This window comes from Sporothrix brasiliensis, assembly GCF_000820605.1.
Source record: "Sporothrix brasiliensis 5110 chromosome Unknown Cont19, whole genome shotgun sequence".
Classification (NCBI taxonomy): Eukaryota; Fungi; Ascomycota; class Sordariomycetes; order Ophiostomatales; family Ophiostomataceae; genus Sporothrix; species Sporothrix brasiliensis.
Genome location: NW_024467138.1, coordinates 3,131,256 through 3,149,111, shown reverse-complemented (window position 1 = coordinate 3,149,111; position 17,856 = coordinate 3,131,256). Strand labels below are relative to the sequence as shown.

At 52.9% G+C, this 17,856-nt stretch overlaps 4 protein-coding genes across 4 annotated transcripts; 3 read left to right on the top strand and 1 right to left on the bottom strand.

Moving 5' to 3' along the window:
• Positions 1 to 752: 752 nt before the first annotated feature.
• Positions 753 to 1,931, top strand: SPBR_00736 (3-oxo-5-alpha-steroid 4-dehydrogenase; the record flags this gene model as incomplete). The annotated part of the gene is made up of 2 exons (XM_040759055.1): positions 753 to 1,425; positions 1,519 to 1,931. 2 exons carry the CDS (start codon positions 753 to 755, stop codon positions 1,929 to 1,931), a joined length of 1,086 nt encoding a protein of 361 aa, XP_040618668.1.
• Positions 1,932 to 1,993: 62 nt separating this feature from the next.
• On the bottom strand, positions 1,994 to 2,946 carry SPBR_00874 (uncharacterized protein; the record flags this gene model as incomplete). Its single annotated transcript, XM_040759193.1, has 3 exons — positions 1,994 to 2,287; positions 2,445 to 2,729; positions 2,803 to 2,946. The coding sequence occupies 3 exons, from the start codon at positions 2,944 to 2,946 to the stop codon at positions 1,994 to 1,996; spliced, it is 723 nt and encodes a 240-aa protein (XP_040618667.1).
• A 2,207-nt stretch (positions 2,947 to 5,153) lies between these two features.
• On the top strand, positions 5,154 to 10,177 carry SPBR_00032 (histone deacetylase complex subunit; the record flags this gene model as incomplete). The annotated part of the gene is made up of 2 exons (XM_040758353.1): positions 5,154 to 9,548; positions 9,626 to 10,177. The coding sequence occupies 2 exons, from the start codon at positions 5,154 to 5,156 to the stop codon at positions 10,175 to 10,177; spliced, it is 4,947 nt and encodes a 1,648-aa protein (XP_040618666.1).
• Positions 10,178 to 11,178: 1,001 nt separating this feature from the next.
• On the top strand, positions 11,179 to 12,482 carry SPBR_00663 (GTP binding protein; the record flags this gene model as incomplete). The annotated part of the gene is made up of 3 exons (XM_040758982.1): positions 11,179 to 11,199; positions 11,303 to 12,244; positions 12,330 to 12,482. 3 exons carry the CDS (start codon positions 11,179 to 11,181, stop codon positions 12,480 to 12,482), a joined length of 1,116 nt encoding a protein of 371 aa, XP_040618665.1.
• Between the last annotated feature and the right edge of the window lie 5,374 nt (positions 12,483 to 17,856).

The window sequence follows — 17,856 nt, the reverse complement described above, 5'->3', positions numbered from 1 at the left end:
GACGAGAGCGCTCCTGAAATAGTCAAAGTAAAATAAAACACACGCTCCAAAGGAATGTGGAGGGGAACTATGGCCCCAAAATGCCCGCCTTTGCATCGTAAGCCTTCCTAGCGTGGGGTATTCAAAATATAGCGAGTCCTGGCGTAAAAAGCCGGGAGTTCGGGCAGCTGACCGGTTGAAATAACCGATCGGCAAACTGAACGAGGGGACGATGGGAGAAAGAAGGTGACAGCCTAACACAAGACAGCCGAGATAGCTCTTCTGACTTCAAATTTGCTGCGTCTTCTTCCTAACTTCTTTAAATAGAAAACGTATAAGGGACCAACAGGGTGGTGCTCTAAGTTTCTGTGGCTTGCCCGTGGCTGGATTGTTCTACTCACAGACTCGGCGCGCTTGCTCTCCAAGTAACCCTTAAATCAAGCAAACCGTAGAGAAAACATAGCTATGGTCATACAAAACTGTTTCAAAAGACCTTTTTACCTGCGATTATTTGAATCTCTCAAAATGTCCTCTTGTTTTCTTCTGTGAAGAACAAAAGAAAAGTGGTCACGTGCAGACTTGATTTGGTATGGGGCATTTTGGAAGGGACTCTTGGCCGCCTCGCATATGGCTCTTGGGGATGTAATGCACAGTTTACTTTCCAGGCGCAACCGCCCTTGTCAACGGCATATGCTTTGAACAATCGGCCGAACGCCGGCAGCGCATTCCGGAATCAGTATCGCCACTTTCGTGACACAACAGACCGCGGAACAATGACTCTGGGTGGCTTCCGTGTCATCCCAGGCGCTCTCGCCACGGTGGGCTCTGCCTCCCTTTCAATGTCCCCGGCCAACCTCTGCCAGGCATCCTTTGTCGGACTCGGCGCCGCCATCGTGGCACTGACTTTGCTCCCGGCGGCCACGCAGAAGCTCCTGCTTGACTACGGTGCGCGGGACAGCAAGAGCTCTACCGCCGATGCCATTGTGGCGGACAAAAACAACAAGTACGGCAGGCCTGCATCTACGCCAGCGCCAGGCCTCCTGGAACGGAGCGTGGCTGGCGTCGTGTCCCGGCTGCAGGTGCCGCACTCGTGGTTCATCAGCTTTTATGCTTTTTACCTCCTGTGCACCTCGTATTGGGCTGCCCAGTGGTGGTCGTGGAGCCAAGCGGGGACGGTTGAGCCAAAGCCGCCAGACAACCTGTTTGGACGCATTCTGGCGAGCCAGCAAACATCCGATCTGGTATGGTCATCGACGCCGGTCGCGTCCATGGTCCTTGCCCAGGTGGGCGTTGCATTTGTGCTCGAAGCACTTCAGACAGGCCGCCGGCTCTATGAATATCTCTACGTCTTCAAGCCATCCAAGGCCAAGATGAACGCCGCGCATTTTTTCCTGGGTTTTGCGTACTATGCAATCATGAGTGTCGCCATATGGGTCGAGGGCTCACGTATGTCTCCTTGTCTACATCGTCGTCATCTAGTTTCCTCTGATTTTCGCTCTCTTTTTGACGATTCGCTAACTGTATTGATTGAACCGGCAGAGGCAATCTTGGCTACGAAGCAGCACAATGCTTCCACGGGATCTACGTATGCCATTAACACCGAGGCCTTGGCGAAGATTCTTGTCGGCACGCCTCTTTTCCTCCTCGCATGGGTGGGCCAATACCATTGTCACGTTCACCTTGCCAGCCTCAAGAAGTACTCCCTGCCCGACGAGGGTCTTTTCCGCTACTTTGTCAGTCCGCACTACACTTGCGAGTTCTTCCTGTATGTCGCCTTGTCCATCGTGACCGCGCCGGACGGAAGGCTTCTGAATCGCACTTTGTTGTCGTCTCTGTTGTTCGTTCTTGCAGGCCTCGGAGTGACGGCAGACCGTACCAAACGGTGGTATAGCGAAAAGTTCGGCGCAGAACGGGTGGCCAAGAAATGGAGGATGATCCCATTTATCTTTTGAAGTGCCGGCATCGGCGTTGCACGTGCTGGGTGCCCGATGCCGCATGTCAGTTCCTCTCCGAATCACGGCCGCTTGAACATCCCAAACTTGTTACCCAGCTTCGATACTTTCAATACGTCCCGGTATGTCAAGCTGACGCGAGTTTCGCGTGTGCTCTGCCCAGAGGCAAACAGTTCTTTGGATTGTAAGAGGTCCCAGTTCGCGATGGTGGCTTCCGATAGGTCGATGTCCTTGTCAATGTCGGCAATGCCGTGCAGGTAATCGGTGTAGAGGTTGTCGGTGGTGATTAGAAGACTGCGCGGTTCTTGGAGAATCCGCGCCACGGGTTCGGTGTGCAGAGTGCCGTCCTCATTGTTCTTGTAGATATTCAGACAGAGACTGGCACCCAAACTTACGGTGCAGACTACTGGGTGGTATGCCGAGCCGTCCTAGTGACACAGCAGAGTTGACTTTGAGCTCATGTATACGAACTGGACTACATTCCCATTTCCCAAGAATCTGCATTCAACCCACCTTGTGCGGCATGATTCCCACGCCAGGTGGATATTCGTTGATTAGGACATGGTTTGGACGCTTGTGTGGGCTATTGGCGAATATGTTGTCACGGTCGTCATTCTCGCCGTCGTCGCCATTCCTGTTGGCTCCCACAGGAATGGTGAGGAGCCGCGTGATGACAGGGTCCACGAGCCACGGCGGGAGCGGTGCATCGAGAAGCTTATCGTGAAGGAGATCGGACGGCCATGTTTGCAGACGGCGGTGGGAAAGTTGCTTCCACTTCGGTTTCGGCGCAGCTTCGACCTGTGAAGCATCAAAGATAATGTGGTCAGCAAAAGGCTGTGGACGTCCCGGTACCCATCCAACCGCTGCTCACCCTTTGGAGAATTTGCCGCTCTTCCTCTTCTGTGATAAACTCAGCAATATAGAATGCCGTGGCCGGTAGGCTTAGGATCTGCACCCTGTCCAGTGTTGCTGGAAGCGGCAATTGAGACGACGGAGAGGGAGGTGGAACAACCATGGTGGCGGTAAGAGTGATATTTTTTGTTGTTTATGTCAGGTGTTTCTTTGACGCGGCTGGGAATCATTGCCGACCAAGCAAGCCAAATTGCAGAGAGAAATGGATTATGTGGTCACGAGATAGCTGCATGTTGGAGTGGGCGGTCCATTAGCTGAACTGGCACCTGATCAATCCCAAAGGAAGAAACGCAAAGTTTGTAGTGTTCGTGCAGATGCACCTTTGTCGAATCCCACATTTGTCTTGGCCTTTGCAAAAAGCACAAGATGAAGGTGAAGCAAGTCTTAGCAAACGTGTTTTCTAGCAAGGAAACACGCAGGAAAGGTGAAAGATAGCGTGCTAATTGTCCGCCGCGCGATCGTCGCGGCCGCGCAGTAGCTAGTCAGTGGAGGAGTAGGGGGCGCAGTTCTTTAATTTCGTCGGATGGCGGGCCCAAACAAAGAACCACAATTTGCGACCTTGGACGAGGCTGCAATATGATGAAAACCGTGAAATCTTTGTAACCGGAGTGCTTCCCTCTTGCGAGTGGCATCTTTAATTTCTTGCGATGTGAGCCGAGATCGACCTGCTGGGAAGGGGCGAGTCGAAAGAAAACGCTTCAACTTACCCAGAGTACCAAGTACCGAACGGACAGTTTGATGCGTCGTAGATTGTCAAATATACACTGTGTACATCGTACTCCGTACATTACATTCTGCTTTGTGCTCCTCGGAACGAGAGTAGTATCTAGCCTCATGTACAAATGGACGCTAGTCACTAGCGTTATTTTACTGTGTAAGCCCAAAAGCAGATACTAGGCCAATCACGCGCGCCATCTAGACCCACTTTTCTTGACAAAATGAAGGTGTAAACAGCAAACGATGGCGGCTTTGGGGGGCAAGAGGCAGGAGACAGGAGTTGAACGCGTTTAGGGAGTCTGTCGCCCCGCCGTAATTGGATCATAAAGTCCAATCAGGCGCCAGCGATCAGACTCTATCAGACTCCCCGGCCATGGGGCAGGCACCTGTAACGTGCTGGCTATGTGCTCAACAACAGTGAAAAAGGTCGTCGATGCTCGCTACAACAACAGTGAGCTCCGCGAAACTAGAGTAGAGTATCGCCCCCCTTTCTGCACACAGGTTGCCCACCAAAACTTCGTAACTTGGACCGAGTCCCAGCGAATCATGCGCTCTGTTCTGTCTTGAACCCGCCATCGCTCCTCTCAATGCGTGCTGTAAATACTAAATACAGACTCGGCAGTCGCACCTTCCTTGACTGTCAATCTTTTCTATATCGCTCGTCGCATTGGTCTGGATACATACGCGCCGCTTAGCTTTGTTTGGCATGTTCCCCCATCGCTCCTTCCCTCGTGCGTGTTTACACTATTCGCGTTTTTCTGAAGGAAAGAGCGAAGAGCAGGTTTTGGGAAAGGATTCGGGGCAGGCTTCGCCCATTTTTGCATAATACGGGCACCAATATTGCCTTGAGCTGGTTTGCATGGGTGTTGTCCAGCTGCGGTTGTGGGATCTGACTGTTGCTCCTGCCTTCTTGCAGCCCGCCTTTGATCGGCCACCATTATCGCCCCTCTCCTTTTCCGTCTTCCCTCCACCAGCAAAGGAGACAACCAGGGAGCCCTACACTGGAAAGACACGACCAGCTAAAACAACCAGCGCCAGCCCAAAACCGCAACTGGCAGGATTTCCTGGTCTGAGTGGCGGCTTCCTCGAAACTTCCCTCCTCTCTCACTCTTCTTTCTTTCGCTCCCCATCCTGCATGACGACAAAAATCTCTATTCCACCATCTGTCCTTTGGCCATCACGGCGCCCTATCCTTCGCGACTCTCCATCCTTCCTTTCCGTCCCATTATTAGTCTGATCGCGAACATCTCTTTTTCGGGGCGCATTGTTTTGGTCGCACGCCCCTTCTTGGCCTCTCCTTCGCCTGTCCTTTTCTTTTCGTATTGTCAGTTCGACTTCGACATCGACACCAACACGAGCAACTCTACAGGCTTTTTAGACCTAGTATCCTCATTTACTTCTTGTTATCTTCTGGACACGCGACCGCGACCCGGTGGTTTCCCTTTCCATTGAGTTTCCCTCGAGTCCTTCCTTTATCAGCACTGCCTGTTGCATCTTTGCAATCACTGCCCACGTGTTGCTCAAGATCACTGCGCAGGCTCGAAGCGCTCTCATGATGGTGTACACCAGACAGCTCCTCCCAAATTAAATGTCATGGATGCGCAGAATGCCTCCGAGGCCACGTCCGCGAAGCCTAATGCTTCTTCAACCGCCTCCGCCTCGCGTGTCTCCGATTCGCAGCGACATAAATCGACCTCTGCTACTGCCACCTCAGTGAACAGATCACCTACTTTGTCTCGGGCCGCGCCGCCATCCTCGAGAGAACCAAAATCATCATCCAAGCCCATCACGTCTGCAACAACCTCCTCGTCAGCCAAAGAACGCTCCAGAGGTTCGACCACGAGAACCGTGTCCCCCACATCGACGCGGGACGGAAGGGCATCTGCATCTTCGTCCCGCGACAAGCAAGACGACGATGGTGGCACAGATGGCAACTCAGAAGCCGAGACGATCGTCTTGTCCAAGGATGGATCACCATCGAAGCCACGGAACCGGAAGGTCATTAAACACGAGGACAATGGCAAGCCAAACGGTGCGTCTGCGTCCTCTGCTGCACATTCCGACTTGGCGCCGCCTTCCCGGAGGCAGGTCGCGGAGAAGAAAGACGGCCAGATCGAAAAACGAGACAAGGCAGACAAGTTTGTGGGAGACGCTGCTGAGGGGAAGAAGAAGCGACTGCATGATAAACTTCAAGGCACTGCGCGGCCTAAAGACGCGACAAGCAGCCTTAGCTCAGCGCCGGCGTCTCCGCCAAGGAGCCGGAACTCGTCATCACGACCACACTCGGGCTCCGACTCTGACCGCGGACAGCAAGCCAAATCACCAAGACGCCCATCATATCTGGCATCAAAAGACCGACTGAGACCGCCCGAGAAACTCGTACCCCACAAGCGAAAAGCACCCAAAGTGGAATCAGACGACGAAACAGAAGCGCAAAACGCTCGTCGTCAACGGCTAGCAAGCGCTGGCGCGGGTGGCGACACAACCTCTCAGTCGTCAAGCAGGGCCGCTGGAAAGGATTCGTCTCGAAATAGCATTGGCAGCAACGGCAACGCGAATGGAAATGGTTCTGGCGGCAAGGCGTCGGCATCGCGAAGCCTCAGAGACGCGTCACAAAACAGGTCTCTTTCTCCCCAACCTCGTTCACACCGGCGAAGCCTCTCCACGCAACTGCAATCCCAATCCAGCGGGCTGGGTCTCAAGAAAAAGAGAGTGCCTGCTCCACTGCAGTCGACGGACTATAACTCGGACGATTCCTCTGCAAGTGGGAGCCCCCACATGAGAAGCGCAAAGCTTCGCAGCCTCGCGACCCCCGCGACGGCGGACTCTGCGACCTCTCCAGCCAAAACCTCCACGCACAAGAAACATCTTGATGCCCATGGACAAACTTTTCTCGCCAGGGCCTGTGCTCGCGGTGAGTTGGAACTTGTCAAGCAACGATTGGCAGAACGTCCCTATGACCTGAACGTTGCCGATTTCGCTGGCAACACACCTTTGCAGATTGCCGCACTTAATGGATACGGCGAGATTGTGAAGTTTTTGATCGATGCAGGCTGCAATTTGGATTGCGTCAACCACGACAAAGATACGCCGCTTTTGGATGCTGTTGACAATGGCCACCTTGACGTCGTCAAACTGTTACTTGATGCCGGGGTCAATCCTCGGAAAGCCAACGTCAATGGAGAGGAGCCTCTTGACCGCGCTACAGAAGACATCGATAACTGCGACGAAATCCGTGCAGCTTTGATTGAGGCCAAAAAGAAGATGGGCGAACGACGATTCACATCTGAAGAACACCGCCACGAAACCGACGATCTTCGCTCCCACAACTCCCACAACCCCGATAGTCCTCAGATGTCACCAGCACCAACATCTCGTCGAGCAGGAACCGTTCGTGCAACAAAAACCAGCAATCACCTGTTGTACATGCCCATGGACGACAAAACGCTTCGACAGGCTGCCGGCCGTGGTGACGAAGAAAATGTTATCCGTATTTTACAAGTTCGCGAGACATTTGATGACCCTGAGTCAATGGTTGCTGCATCGAGAGGTGGACATGATATTATCCTCCAAATGTTGCTCGCTCTTGGTAAAGCCAACCCTGACCCTGCGCCCATATCATCTGCTCCGCCTGAGCATGCGACCCCGATTCTCGCTGCCATCGGCCAGGAAAACATTAAGATTATTAGCCTGCTGCTCGAGCAAAGCAGCTTCGACCCAACAAAGCGTTTCAACGGCAACACATACTACGAGATCGCCAGGCAGAGGCAAGGACCGAACTGGAAAGAAGAAGAGGATATGCTCAAGAAGGCATACGACAACTACAAAAAATCCCATGGCAACAAGACGAAAGACAAAGATGTTGAACCTCGGAGAACGTCCCGTGCCATCGAGGCTTCAGACGACACACAATCGGCACGCGCTCACAAGCGGAAACTTTCCAGCCCTTCTCAAGAGCGGCCTAAGAAAGCAGCGACTGGCACGAAGTCTAGCACGCCTACGACAAGCGGGGCGGCATCATCGACGCGCGAAGAAAAATCTTCACAAAAGCGTTTATCCGATCATGCCAGTTCCCGCGGCGACAACAAATCCTCAACTGCTACGACGGCAAAATCGAGACAGCGCAGCGATCGTAGCCCTAGTGCGAGCAACGCTAACCGCGACACGCCCCCTCCGTCCAAGCAGTCGACGAAATCGAAGAAGCTAGACTCCGACAGCATTGCGGTTTCGTCCGAGGGCGAGATGATCAAGCCTCGCAGGAAGAAGCTTATTTCCGGCAGAGAACTCAAAGACGAAAAGGTGCGCGAAAAGGAACGGGAGCGTGAAATTCAGCGTCGTGCTAGCTTCGCGTCGACAAAAGCTCCCACGCCACCAAAGGACTCGTCTAGTCCCCGCGATCCTCGTACTGATGATTCGGTTGCCGATAAGGACAAGGCCCGAGCTGAGAAGCACCGTGACCGTGATCGTGACCGTGACCGAGCGCGGCAATTCAAGAAGGAGGGCCTCAAAGAACCCGCCCTTGGCACGGTTGGTGAGGGCGCTGGAAAGCGGAACAGACTCAGCGAGACTCCGCCCAATGCCAGCTTCTCAGATAAGGACACCAACGAAGCTCCTATTAAGAGAAGGAAGCTGGAAGTCGACAACGGGACGAGCAAGGAGAGACGGCCATCCAAGGGAAGCGCCCCACCTGACGACACGTCCAAAGCGCCGCAAAAGCGGCGCGACGACGATGACCGGAAGACACCTTCTGGCTCCAAGACAAAGAAGCGGGATGCTTCCTCCGACGGCGGCCGACAGGACTCTGCAAGGCCATCCGTGTCGCCTATTGAAAAGAGTATCCATGTCAAGTCCGAGGATGTCGACGTTGAGATGGCCGATGTAACATCTGAGCGGCGGTCTTCAAGCGGCGCATCCGCTGGGGCAACCGCTGGGGCAGAAGCGACGCGCCAAAAGGAAGAGGACAAGAAGAAGAAGGCCGAGGCAAAAGCACAGGCTGTGGCAGCTGAGGCAAAGACGAAAGAGGAAGAGGCACAGCGCCGCCGTCGCCAAGAAGAAGAAGAAGAGATGAGACAGAAAGAGGAGAACCGAAAGAAGGAAGAAGAGAAACGCAAGCGCGAGGAAGCCGAAGAAGAGGCGAGGCTGAAAGAAGAAGCAGAGAAGAAGAAAAAGAAGGAGCTCGAGGACAAAAAGAAGAGAGAGGAAGAAGAGAAGCAGAAGCAACGCAAGAAGCTCGAGGAGGAGGAACGCCGGCGCAAGGAGGAGGAAGAGAAGAAGAGACTAGAGGAAGAGGAGAAGGAGAAAAAGCGCCGCGAGGAGGAGGAAGAGCGGAAGCGCAAGTTAGAGGAAGAAGAGCGCAGGAAACGAGAGGAGGAAGAGGAGCGCCTACGCCAAGAACAACTCGAAAAGGAAGCTGCGGAAGAAGCCCGCCGGAAGCTCGAAGAAGAAGAGCGCCGAAAACGCGAACGCCAAGAGCAAGAACGCATCCTCGCCGAAAAGAAGGCTGCCGAAGAACTCCGCCGTCGCCAGCTCGAAGAGGAAGAGCGTGTTAGAGTCTCCAAACTTCCTCCTGCCCTGCAATGGCTCAGCCTCTGCGCCAACCCGAAACTTCCCGCTACAGCGCAATTCTTCAAAACCATGCAAGGCGTCCGGTACGACTGTATCAACACGGATGCTACGGGTTCTGCTGAAGGTCGCGAACAATGGCTGGTCAACACGCAAGTTGCCTTAATCCTCGGCGAGAAGGACCTGACGCTGTCGCAGTTCTCATTGTGGTCGCATATACCGGCAAGCATGATTGCGAAGCAAGTTATTTGGCGTCTTGAGAGTGACCGCTACTCTTTGACAGACCCGGACCTGTACGACTTGGGAAGGCAACTCCCGGGCTACTACGACGGACGAGACCCGAAAGAGATTGGGACACAAGCCATGGAGAAACTCCGCCGCAAGGCGTGGGAGAAGTTTGCGGCCATGGACATGTTCTTCGTCAAGGTATGTTTTTTTCTTCGCTGCGTTCGTGTCTCGATTGGGCTTTTTTCATGTCCACTAGCTAACTTGACCCCCAATAGGTCTCCGATGTCATGAAAGTCGTCTCTGTTGTTCCTCATCTTCGCGACGTCCGACTTGCAGTAGCGTACCGCGAGCTGCCAGAGAAGGAATCGCAACTGCTGACATTTGCGCCAACGTACAAATGGAAGAGCGACCCCAATGCAGACGAGAATCTTGGATTTGCGCCGGGAACGAAGTACTTCGTCAATGGCGTATTTGTGGGCCAACACCGTCCCGGAAGGGTTGTAACCTTCAATACGCCCCCTCCAGACGTGCGCGTTCCGCGACGCGGCCTTGTCGCCGTGCCAGTTGACGATCCAGAATTTGCGCCAATGTGCAAGTCAATGAATATCGAACCTATGATTTTCCCGGCCTATGCGGCATTTGTGGCGCGCCAACACAACGGAGTACTCGCATCATCAAAAGGAACGCCAGGACGCGTGAACGGTACGGCTCACTTGAACGGAAATAATGGAACGAGCTCTGCGCACGCAACTACTCCGCACGGGAACCGGCCTGCTCGGCACACTGTCAACGGCATCAACGGCATAAGGGCGGATGAACACACATAGGCGACAACTGCCATTTTCAATGTTTGTTCTTGGCACGTGTACACTATTCTCTTCTTTGTCCCATCTACCATCACCTGGGCTTGCAAAGGACGTGGAAGTCTATGAAGTGCCAAGTATGGACTGTTCTTCTTCCTACTCCCGTTTCCTCCCTTTCTCCCTTCGTCTCTGGGATCGGCGTCTGGGCGTTCTGTCTCGGGTAAACCACATTGTTGGATTTCTTCTACTTTGGTACCTGTGTTATGTTGTCATCATGACTGTGTCCGGTAACTGACGTTTGGCTGGACATGACCCAAGCACTTTTCCTTTGTTACTTATTATATATATACTATAGGTGAACCGGCAGTCATGCTCGGGAGCCTCCAAGCTGGCTTCTTTCAAGCATCAGCAGCTGTGTTACTAAATTCATGTTTTTATAGCTTAGCAATGCCGTGTATGGCTTGTTCAGCAGGCGCGGCAGCCTGTTGATGCCCCCAGATGGGGTGGGTCTGGCCAGCGGATAGATTGTCTTTGCTTTTGTTGTCTTTTGTTGAAATAAAATACCCAACATTTTTGTGTTTTACGACGCTGCCAGATGGTGGTTGATTTGAGATGTGGCCATCTGTGCCAGGAGCCGATTCAGAAATAATGGGTCGTAGCCTTAACGGAGGCAAATGAGTGGCCAATAAGAGTGGAGACCTGAAAACAGGAAAGTAAGGCCCCTCGGCCCCTAGAGCCCCTCGCTTTCCTTCACTGGACACTTCCCCACGAATTTTCTCGCCCCGCCAAAATCTTTTTTTTTTGTTGCAGCGTAATTACCAACTAATTTCGACATCATAGATCCTTGCCCTGTGAACCTCACGCACGACCTACTCGCCACAGACACTACGATTGCTACTCGATTGCATTTACTCTTCTTGCGGACACATCCAGGGACAGTCTATCCTTCGACTATCGCAATTCTAACGCCATAAACCACACAGCGGCCCAGAGAGTCCGCGCTCTTCGCGACAAAAGCCGCCACCATGTCGACGACCGTGGAAAAGGTGCGTCCTGTTGTCCACACCTTGGAGTGGCCAGATTCTGGACCCCTGACTGTCCCGATCCGACTACGACCATGTTACTGACCTGCCGTTTGTCGGCAAACAGATCAAGGAGGTGGAGAACGAGATGGCCCGGACGCAAAAGAACAAGGCCACCTCGTACCATCTCGGCCAGCTCAAAGCCAAGCTCGCGAAGCTGAAGCGTGAGCTATTGATGCCCAGCTCGGGCGGTGGAGGCGGTGGTGCGGGATTCGACGTTGCTCGCACGGGTGTCGCCAGTATCGGATTCATCGGCTTTCCCTCCGTCGGCAAGAGCACGCTCATGAGCCGCCTGACCGGCCAGCACTCCGAGGCTGCCGCCTACGAATTCACGACCCTGACGAGTGTGCCCGGCCAGGTCACGTACAACGGTGCCCCGCTGCAGATGATTGACTTGCCCGGTATCATTGAGGGTGCCAAAGACGGCCGCGGTCGCGGTCGGCAGGTCATTGCGGTGGCCAAGACGTGCCATCTTATTTTCATTGTGCTCGACGTCAACAAGCCGCTCACCGACAAGCGCGTCATCGAGCAGGAGCTCGAGGGCTTCGGCATCCGCATCAACAAGCAGCCGCCCAACATTACATTTAAGAAGAAGGACAAGGGCGGCCTCAACATTACCAACACCGTGCCCCTGACGCACATTGACAACGACGAGATCCGCGCCGTCATGAGCGAATACCGCATCAACTCGGCCGACATTACCATCCGATGCGACGCGACCGTCGACGACCTGATTGATGTGCTCGAGGCGCGCAGCCGCAGCTACATCCCCGTCATCTACGTGCTCAACAAGATCGACGCCATCACCATCGAGGAGCTGGACCTGCTGTACCGGATCCCCAACGCCGTGCCCATCAGCTCTGAGCACGGCTGGAACGTTGACGAGCTGATGGAAGCGATGTGGGAGAAGCTCAGCCTGGTTCGCGTGTACACGAAGCCCAAGGGCAAGCTGCCCGACTACTCGTCGCCGGTTGTGTTGCGTGCCAACAAGTGCACGGTTGAAGATTTTGTATGTTGCCATGTCTAACGGGGATTGGTGATGTACAGACTCTTGTACCCACGATGGGCGGCATTTGCTAACCGGTTTGTTCCAGTGCAACGCCATTCACAGAAGCATCCTTGAGCAGTTCAAGACGGCCGTTGTGTACGGCAAGTCGGTCAAGCACCAGCCGCAGCGCGTTGGTCTGTCCCACGAGTTGTGCGACGAAGATATTGGTACGCTTGTCTTGACTCTCCTGATGCCGTGAGCACTTTGCTAACAATATTTGGCAGTGACTATTGTCAAGCGCTGATTATTCTACCCATACGTTTGGGCCACAAGCTTACAAGCTCGACGAGGAAAGTCTATACAGCATGCCGAGTTGTGCTGCATGTTGGGGAAGGCGTACAGCAGGAGGCTGGGCATTGCTCCAGTCTGACCGCTGTGGCTCAATGGCAGGCCACGAAGGATGGAAAAGAATCAAGATACAGGCACAGACGAAGAGGCAATGACGTCGTATGGCCAGCCTCTTGATTCCGGCCGACTGTTCAACTCTCTTCGCTTTGTCGTCTTTGCCCTTCCCGGGAAAATCGAGCAAAGGCAAAACTATTTGTCCCTCTGTCTTGTCTATAGAGAGCGTGGGTTGCACGCACAGCAACGCGGGCACGCATTGGAAATTGCCTTGACAAAACGGCAATACTGGCGCGACTTGCCAAGGCCTTTGGAGGCCCACGAGAGGCTTCATTCTGCCATTTACTCGACCACACTTCTTGCCTCTCGAAACGAAGATCTCTTCCCCATCTTTCGTGCCTTGCGGGCTATTCATTGCGAAAGTACCATACCTGGAGGAAAGGAAAACCAGGAAAATCCTACGACAGCATACAGTTGTTGTATTGCGAAGTTCTCATACCAAATAGGACGTCAATGGTCAAACATATGCAATTTGTATGGGTGCGAACGGAGTGCGATGACAGAACAGACGAGTTCGAAACGGGGAAATACACCGGTCGCCATGACCGTGGGCAGAAGGAACAAAAATAAATAACACAAACAAAAAGCGAATAAAAAAAATCAAATAAAACGGCTGACACGCCGGGGCGTATAGATACCTTGTACCTGCATTTGTGGCAGTTGCGGGCTATCCGCAACAGGAATCAACGTTTGTCAATCTACATGAGCCTCGCCGAATTCTCGTCCCTGCTTTAAAGGGGGGTTTGTTTTGAGAATGATGTACACACACGTTAGGCAAAGGTAATTACTCCGTACCCTGTCCCTATGCTTGACAAGCCCCATCTACCGTCCTTGACGCGTGCATCCGTTGCATTGCTCCATAAACGGGAGTACGACGTACGAGAGGCAATACCCCGTGGCCATGCACTCCAGATAGACGCGGCCAGGCTCGGGCCCATTTGCGGCCTATGCGGAAGAGGAGGGGGGATTGTGCTCCTTCTGTTGACACAAACAAACCAAAACAAAAATACACATATGTGAGAATGCGAACCGATTCTTTAGGAAAAAGATCTGTCAGGGGGGGGACAAAACGAGGCGGACTTTGGGTAAGAAAAACGAAAAGACAGTTGGAAAGCGAAAAGCCGCCCCCTGGCCAATCTCGCCTTTTCCGGAGGTTTCCTATTTCGAGTTCAGCTGGCACCCCTGCTCGCGTTTCGTTCCCATTACTGATGAGCGCAGTTTTTCTTTTTGGAGTTCTGGCCAGGAAACAGCCGCACCTTGCGCACCTGGCCACGCGCGCTCGCAACGCAAAGTCTCTCATGGCTTTGGCATTCCGCGCCTTGGTCCGTCGTCTAGACCATCGCTTTCCTGTTTATTTTGGAGGCTGACAGCACTGTCGGTACGAGAGAACGACGTACGATACATTCAAGCAAGGGCAAGACAAACGTAAGCCAGGGCCGGCCGATGAAGAAAAGAGTAGCCCGTGCGTCGGAACCTGAGCCCTTTTGTAAAGGTACATTGTATGTCGTACAACTCCTACGGTAAGGCTCGTACTCCGCACATACAACATTCTTCCTGAGTAAAGTAAGGCTCGTTCCTGAGGAAATCAAAAGGATGTGTGGAGAGTGTGCCAGGGGTAAAACGAGGAAAGGGGCATACCCGAGAAAGACGAAAAACGAAATATAAAAGGACGAGGCGAGAAGTATCTGCGGAGTGGACGCTGGGAGATCACTGCATATAAAAAGCCGTTGAGGCCTGACAAGGCAGTGCAACGTGGCGAGGCGGCAGCAGAGTTTTTGTTTTGTTTTTCTAAAAAAAGGAAGAAAAAAAATCAGAGACGGCAAGGCTGTAGCAGAATGGAAGTGTATCGTGTGTGTTGCAGTCGCAAATATGGAACAGCCAAATGGAGCATAGGCATACGTCAAACCCTCACGCGAATGGCAGTATGTCTTTTCAAGGGGCTGCTCCTGCTCCGAGAGCACATCCGAGTTGGCATATGCAACAGCTGGCAAGGCGAGGAGGCAAAGACAAGGGACATGGGTTTGCAAAGGACAAGCACCCGGCAAGAATGAGAAGGCAGAGTAAGGGTCACTTGTCAGCCCAAAACCTTCCTCATTGTCTCACACACCAACCGTTGTGTGTTTTTTGGGCCTCATGGTCCCTGACGCCACCACATGTTGTGCGCCCATCCTCTTCTACGAAAGCTTGTCGTACTAGTCTATGAAGGGATAAAAGAGTTGAAATATTCCATTGGTTTCTTTTTCTCTTTTTCCTTTTTCGAAAAGGCGGTCTCTGGCATCGCAAAGAAAAATGTCGGGAAGGCACAAAAAAAACAATAAGGCAAACTATTGACTCCACACAACCAGAGCCTTACGACGTGCGGAAAGAAAATAAAAGACAGCTCGTTGAGGCGACAAGCAAGCAAACCGAGCCTGCATTACCGGATTGCGGTCGGAAGCGACAAAGTCGGTGCGGCCCAATCTGCGGCCGGCCCCATCAGCCCGCAGCGCGTGGGATTTTTATTATTTATTTTACCTTCTTACCTTTTTTTTTTTTTTTTTTTTTTTTTTTTTTTTTTGGTTCTACGTCCTTCTGATTGTTTCTCTTTTCCTTTTTCATGTCCGGCGGTTTGAAATTTTCGCACCCCCTTCCCGTTTTGCGTTCTGCTTGTTCAGAATCTATCTGTCTCTCTTTCTCACTCGGTCCCGCCAACGTTGCGTCGTGCCCCTGCCAGCCCGTGTTCATATTTTCATCCCAATTTCTCACTGATACCCAGCAGCAGCAAAGCAGTTTAGCGTGGGATGCAGATGGGGTGGTCGGCACCACACGGTGAGCGGAAAAGGGGCGTGCGAGCGCTTAGTAGCGCCTGTCTTGTCTCTATCTTGGCCCTGCTCCCCCCCGTTTCCCCGATTCTTTCAAATCGAAAGTTGCTCCGTTTTTTTATTGCTCTCATCACTTGTCGCTCGCGCGCTCACCTGTTCCATACATCAGCTGTTGGTTGGACTTGTTTGCTCCGTAGTCCGGACGGGCACAACCTTGTGCAAGTAGCGCACGGAACACGCCGCGCGGATATGGGGGCCGTGGGCATCAAATCATCCACCCCTGGCTCATTATCCAGATGGGCGATGGGGCGAGATGCGGATGGCCCTGTCTTGACACTCTCGAAACTCTTTTCGTTGGACCAGGGCTACTTTCTTATTCTTCTGCATCTCCGCCCAGGTCTCCGAGGTCTGCCGCTTGCAAGGATTGAAAGACGAGAGAGGAAAGGATTAGAGCAGAATATCAAAATCAAATCCCAATGTGGACAAGGGGGCGAGAACAAACGGCAAGACGTTGGAGCGCGAGTTTGCGAGGCGGAGGAGTTGTGCATGACACTCTGGCGTTCGGAGACTTGCTGGAAACCGTTAGCTCCGTGGTTTATTCCTTCCTCTTTGTGCTTTGTGCTTGCCCGTTATGCACGCACAACGTTCTTGACTTGAAGCCTTTTGACCTTTCACAATGCTTCTCTTGCCGCCGACACCTTCTTTAGGAATTTCTTCCCCTGGTCGCAGCTAGGTCCACCGCCACCCCTGTCTGTGGCCCATCATACCCCAAAAGAGCGTGCAGCAGTGCAACACGAAAGTCCGGAGGATGCATACCTTGTAGTGCAACAGTTTTAAACTTGCACTATGAATGTTTATCTCAAGTCGTAGCAACACCGTGGAGAACCTACTAACGTGTAAGATGCGGTGACTATGTCGTACACAGATACGAGTAATATATTAGCAAAGGTTGAGTGAAAGGCGAGCCACTGCGATGTGCTTGTAGGATGCAAAGTTGAGACTAGAAACCGTAAGCAGCGGAAGGGCGAGGAGCGGAAGGGCGAGGAGCGGAAATGACGGCGAGGCTTAAGCCCGAAGCCGCAACGCTGCCGTCCATCTTGTCGTGTGTTTCTGCCCTTCCTGGTCTCGGCTGCAAAGAGTGTGTAGGAAATGTAACCTTCTTGAAGCTGCTGCCACACCAACGGCCTGCTGAGAAAGTATGCATCGGCGTCATTGACGCATTCGTTGTCAATGGTCTGGCTGCCTTCCCCTTTCCTTCATTTCGTGCCGCTGGGTTGGACTAGGCAAAACGCTTCTGCACTCGTGCGTCATGAACTGGGCAGCCCTGAAAAGTCGTTCCCTTTTGTCGGCCATTGATGTTCCCAGACATCTCGGGTCGTGAGTTTTTGAGATCCGGCCTGGATCCCGGGTCTGGGACCTGGCATATGGAACAGGCGCGGCACTCTTGCCGTTTTCCTGCGAGTCTGTGAGGAGAAAAGGGGGTGTGCTGTTTCTGCCGTGCGGCGGCTGCAGATCGTGAGAAGCCCAGTCTATCAATGCCGGTTTTTGTCCTTGCAGTGTTTCGTCTTTTCTTAGGTGGGGGTTTCTGTGCCCAATATGTCGAGCAGATATTGCATACAAAACGGGCTCGAGAGGGATGGAATAAACAAACACATGCGCGGCAGGTGCGCCTTATGCGGTATGGACCTTCCCCGTTCAACCCACATGAACATTTATAGCAGCATATTACACATGGGCAAGTCTTGCTTATGGTGCGCCTGCGTTGTTTCGATGCGATGCGACGAAGGAAGGAGGGCCCCCCATTTGCCTCTACGCATAGTGAGCACGAAACACAAACACACAAAGCGTGCAATGTCAGTACTAATTGGTCCTGGAAGGCCTTGGTCGGTCCTTCCTCAAATCAGCGGATGGCTTTGCGGATCCTGTACCTCGTGAGCCTCCAAGGGAAGGTGCGGAAGCTGCTTTTGCTTTTTTATCGTTGGGCGCTGCACGTCTGGACACGCCGCACACGCAGACAAACGGAAGGCGCGAACCGGGCATTTCCTTCGCGGAAACTATTGTAGCGCCTTGGGAAGGAAGGAACAACCAAGATCTCTGGTATTCTTGCCACTTCCCCTGTTGCAGTGGTATGGTAGTCGGTTATATGACAAGGTACAAACGTACAAGGTGAGAGGCGTCTAATTATCGTAGGTAACCTGTTTATATCGCATTGGCAGAGTACGTTCTTTCGTTGCATGCGTTCTTTCCCTCGCCAAAGTATGCTAGCAAAACATGGTGTGCACCTGTCCAGTTAGTTGCTCCTTCCTCAGAGAATTGCATTCTGGTGTGGTGCGGGAAGGTACGAGGTACAGAGAAAGAGGTAGCCGTAAA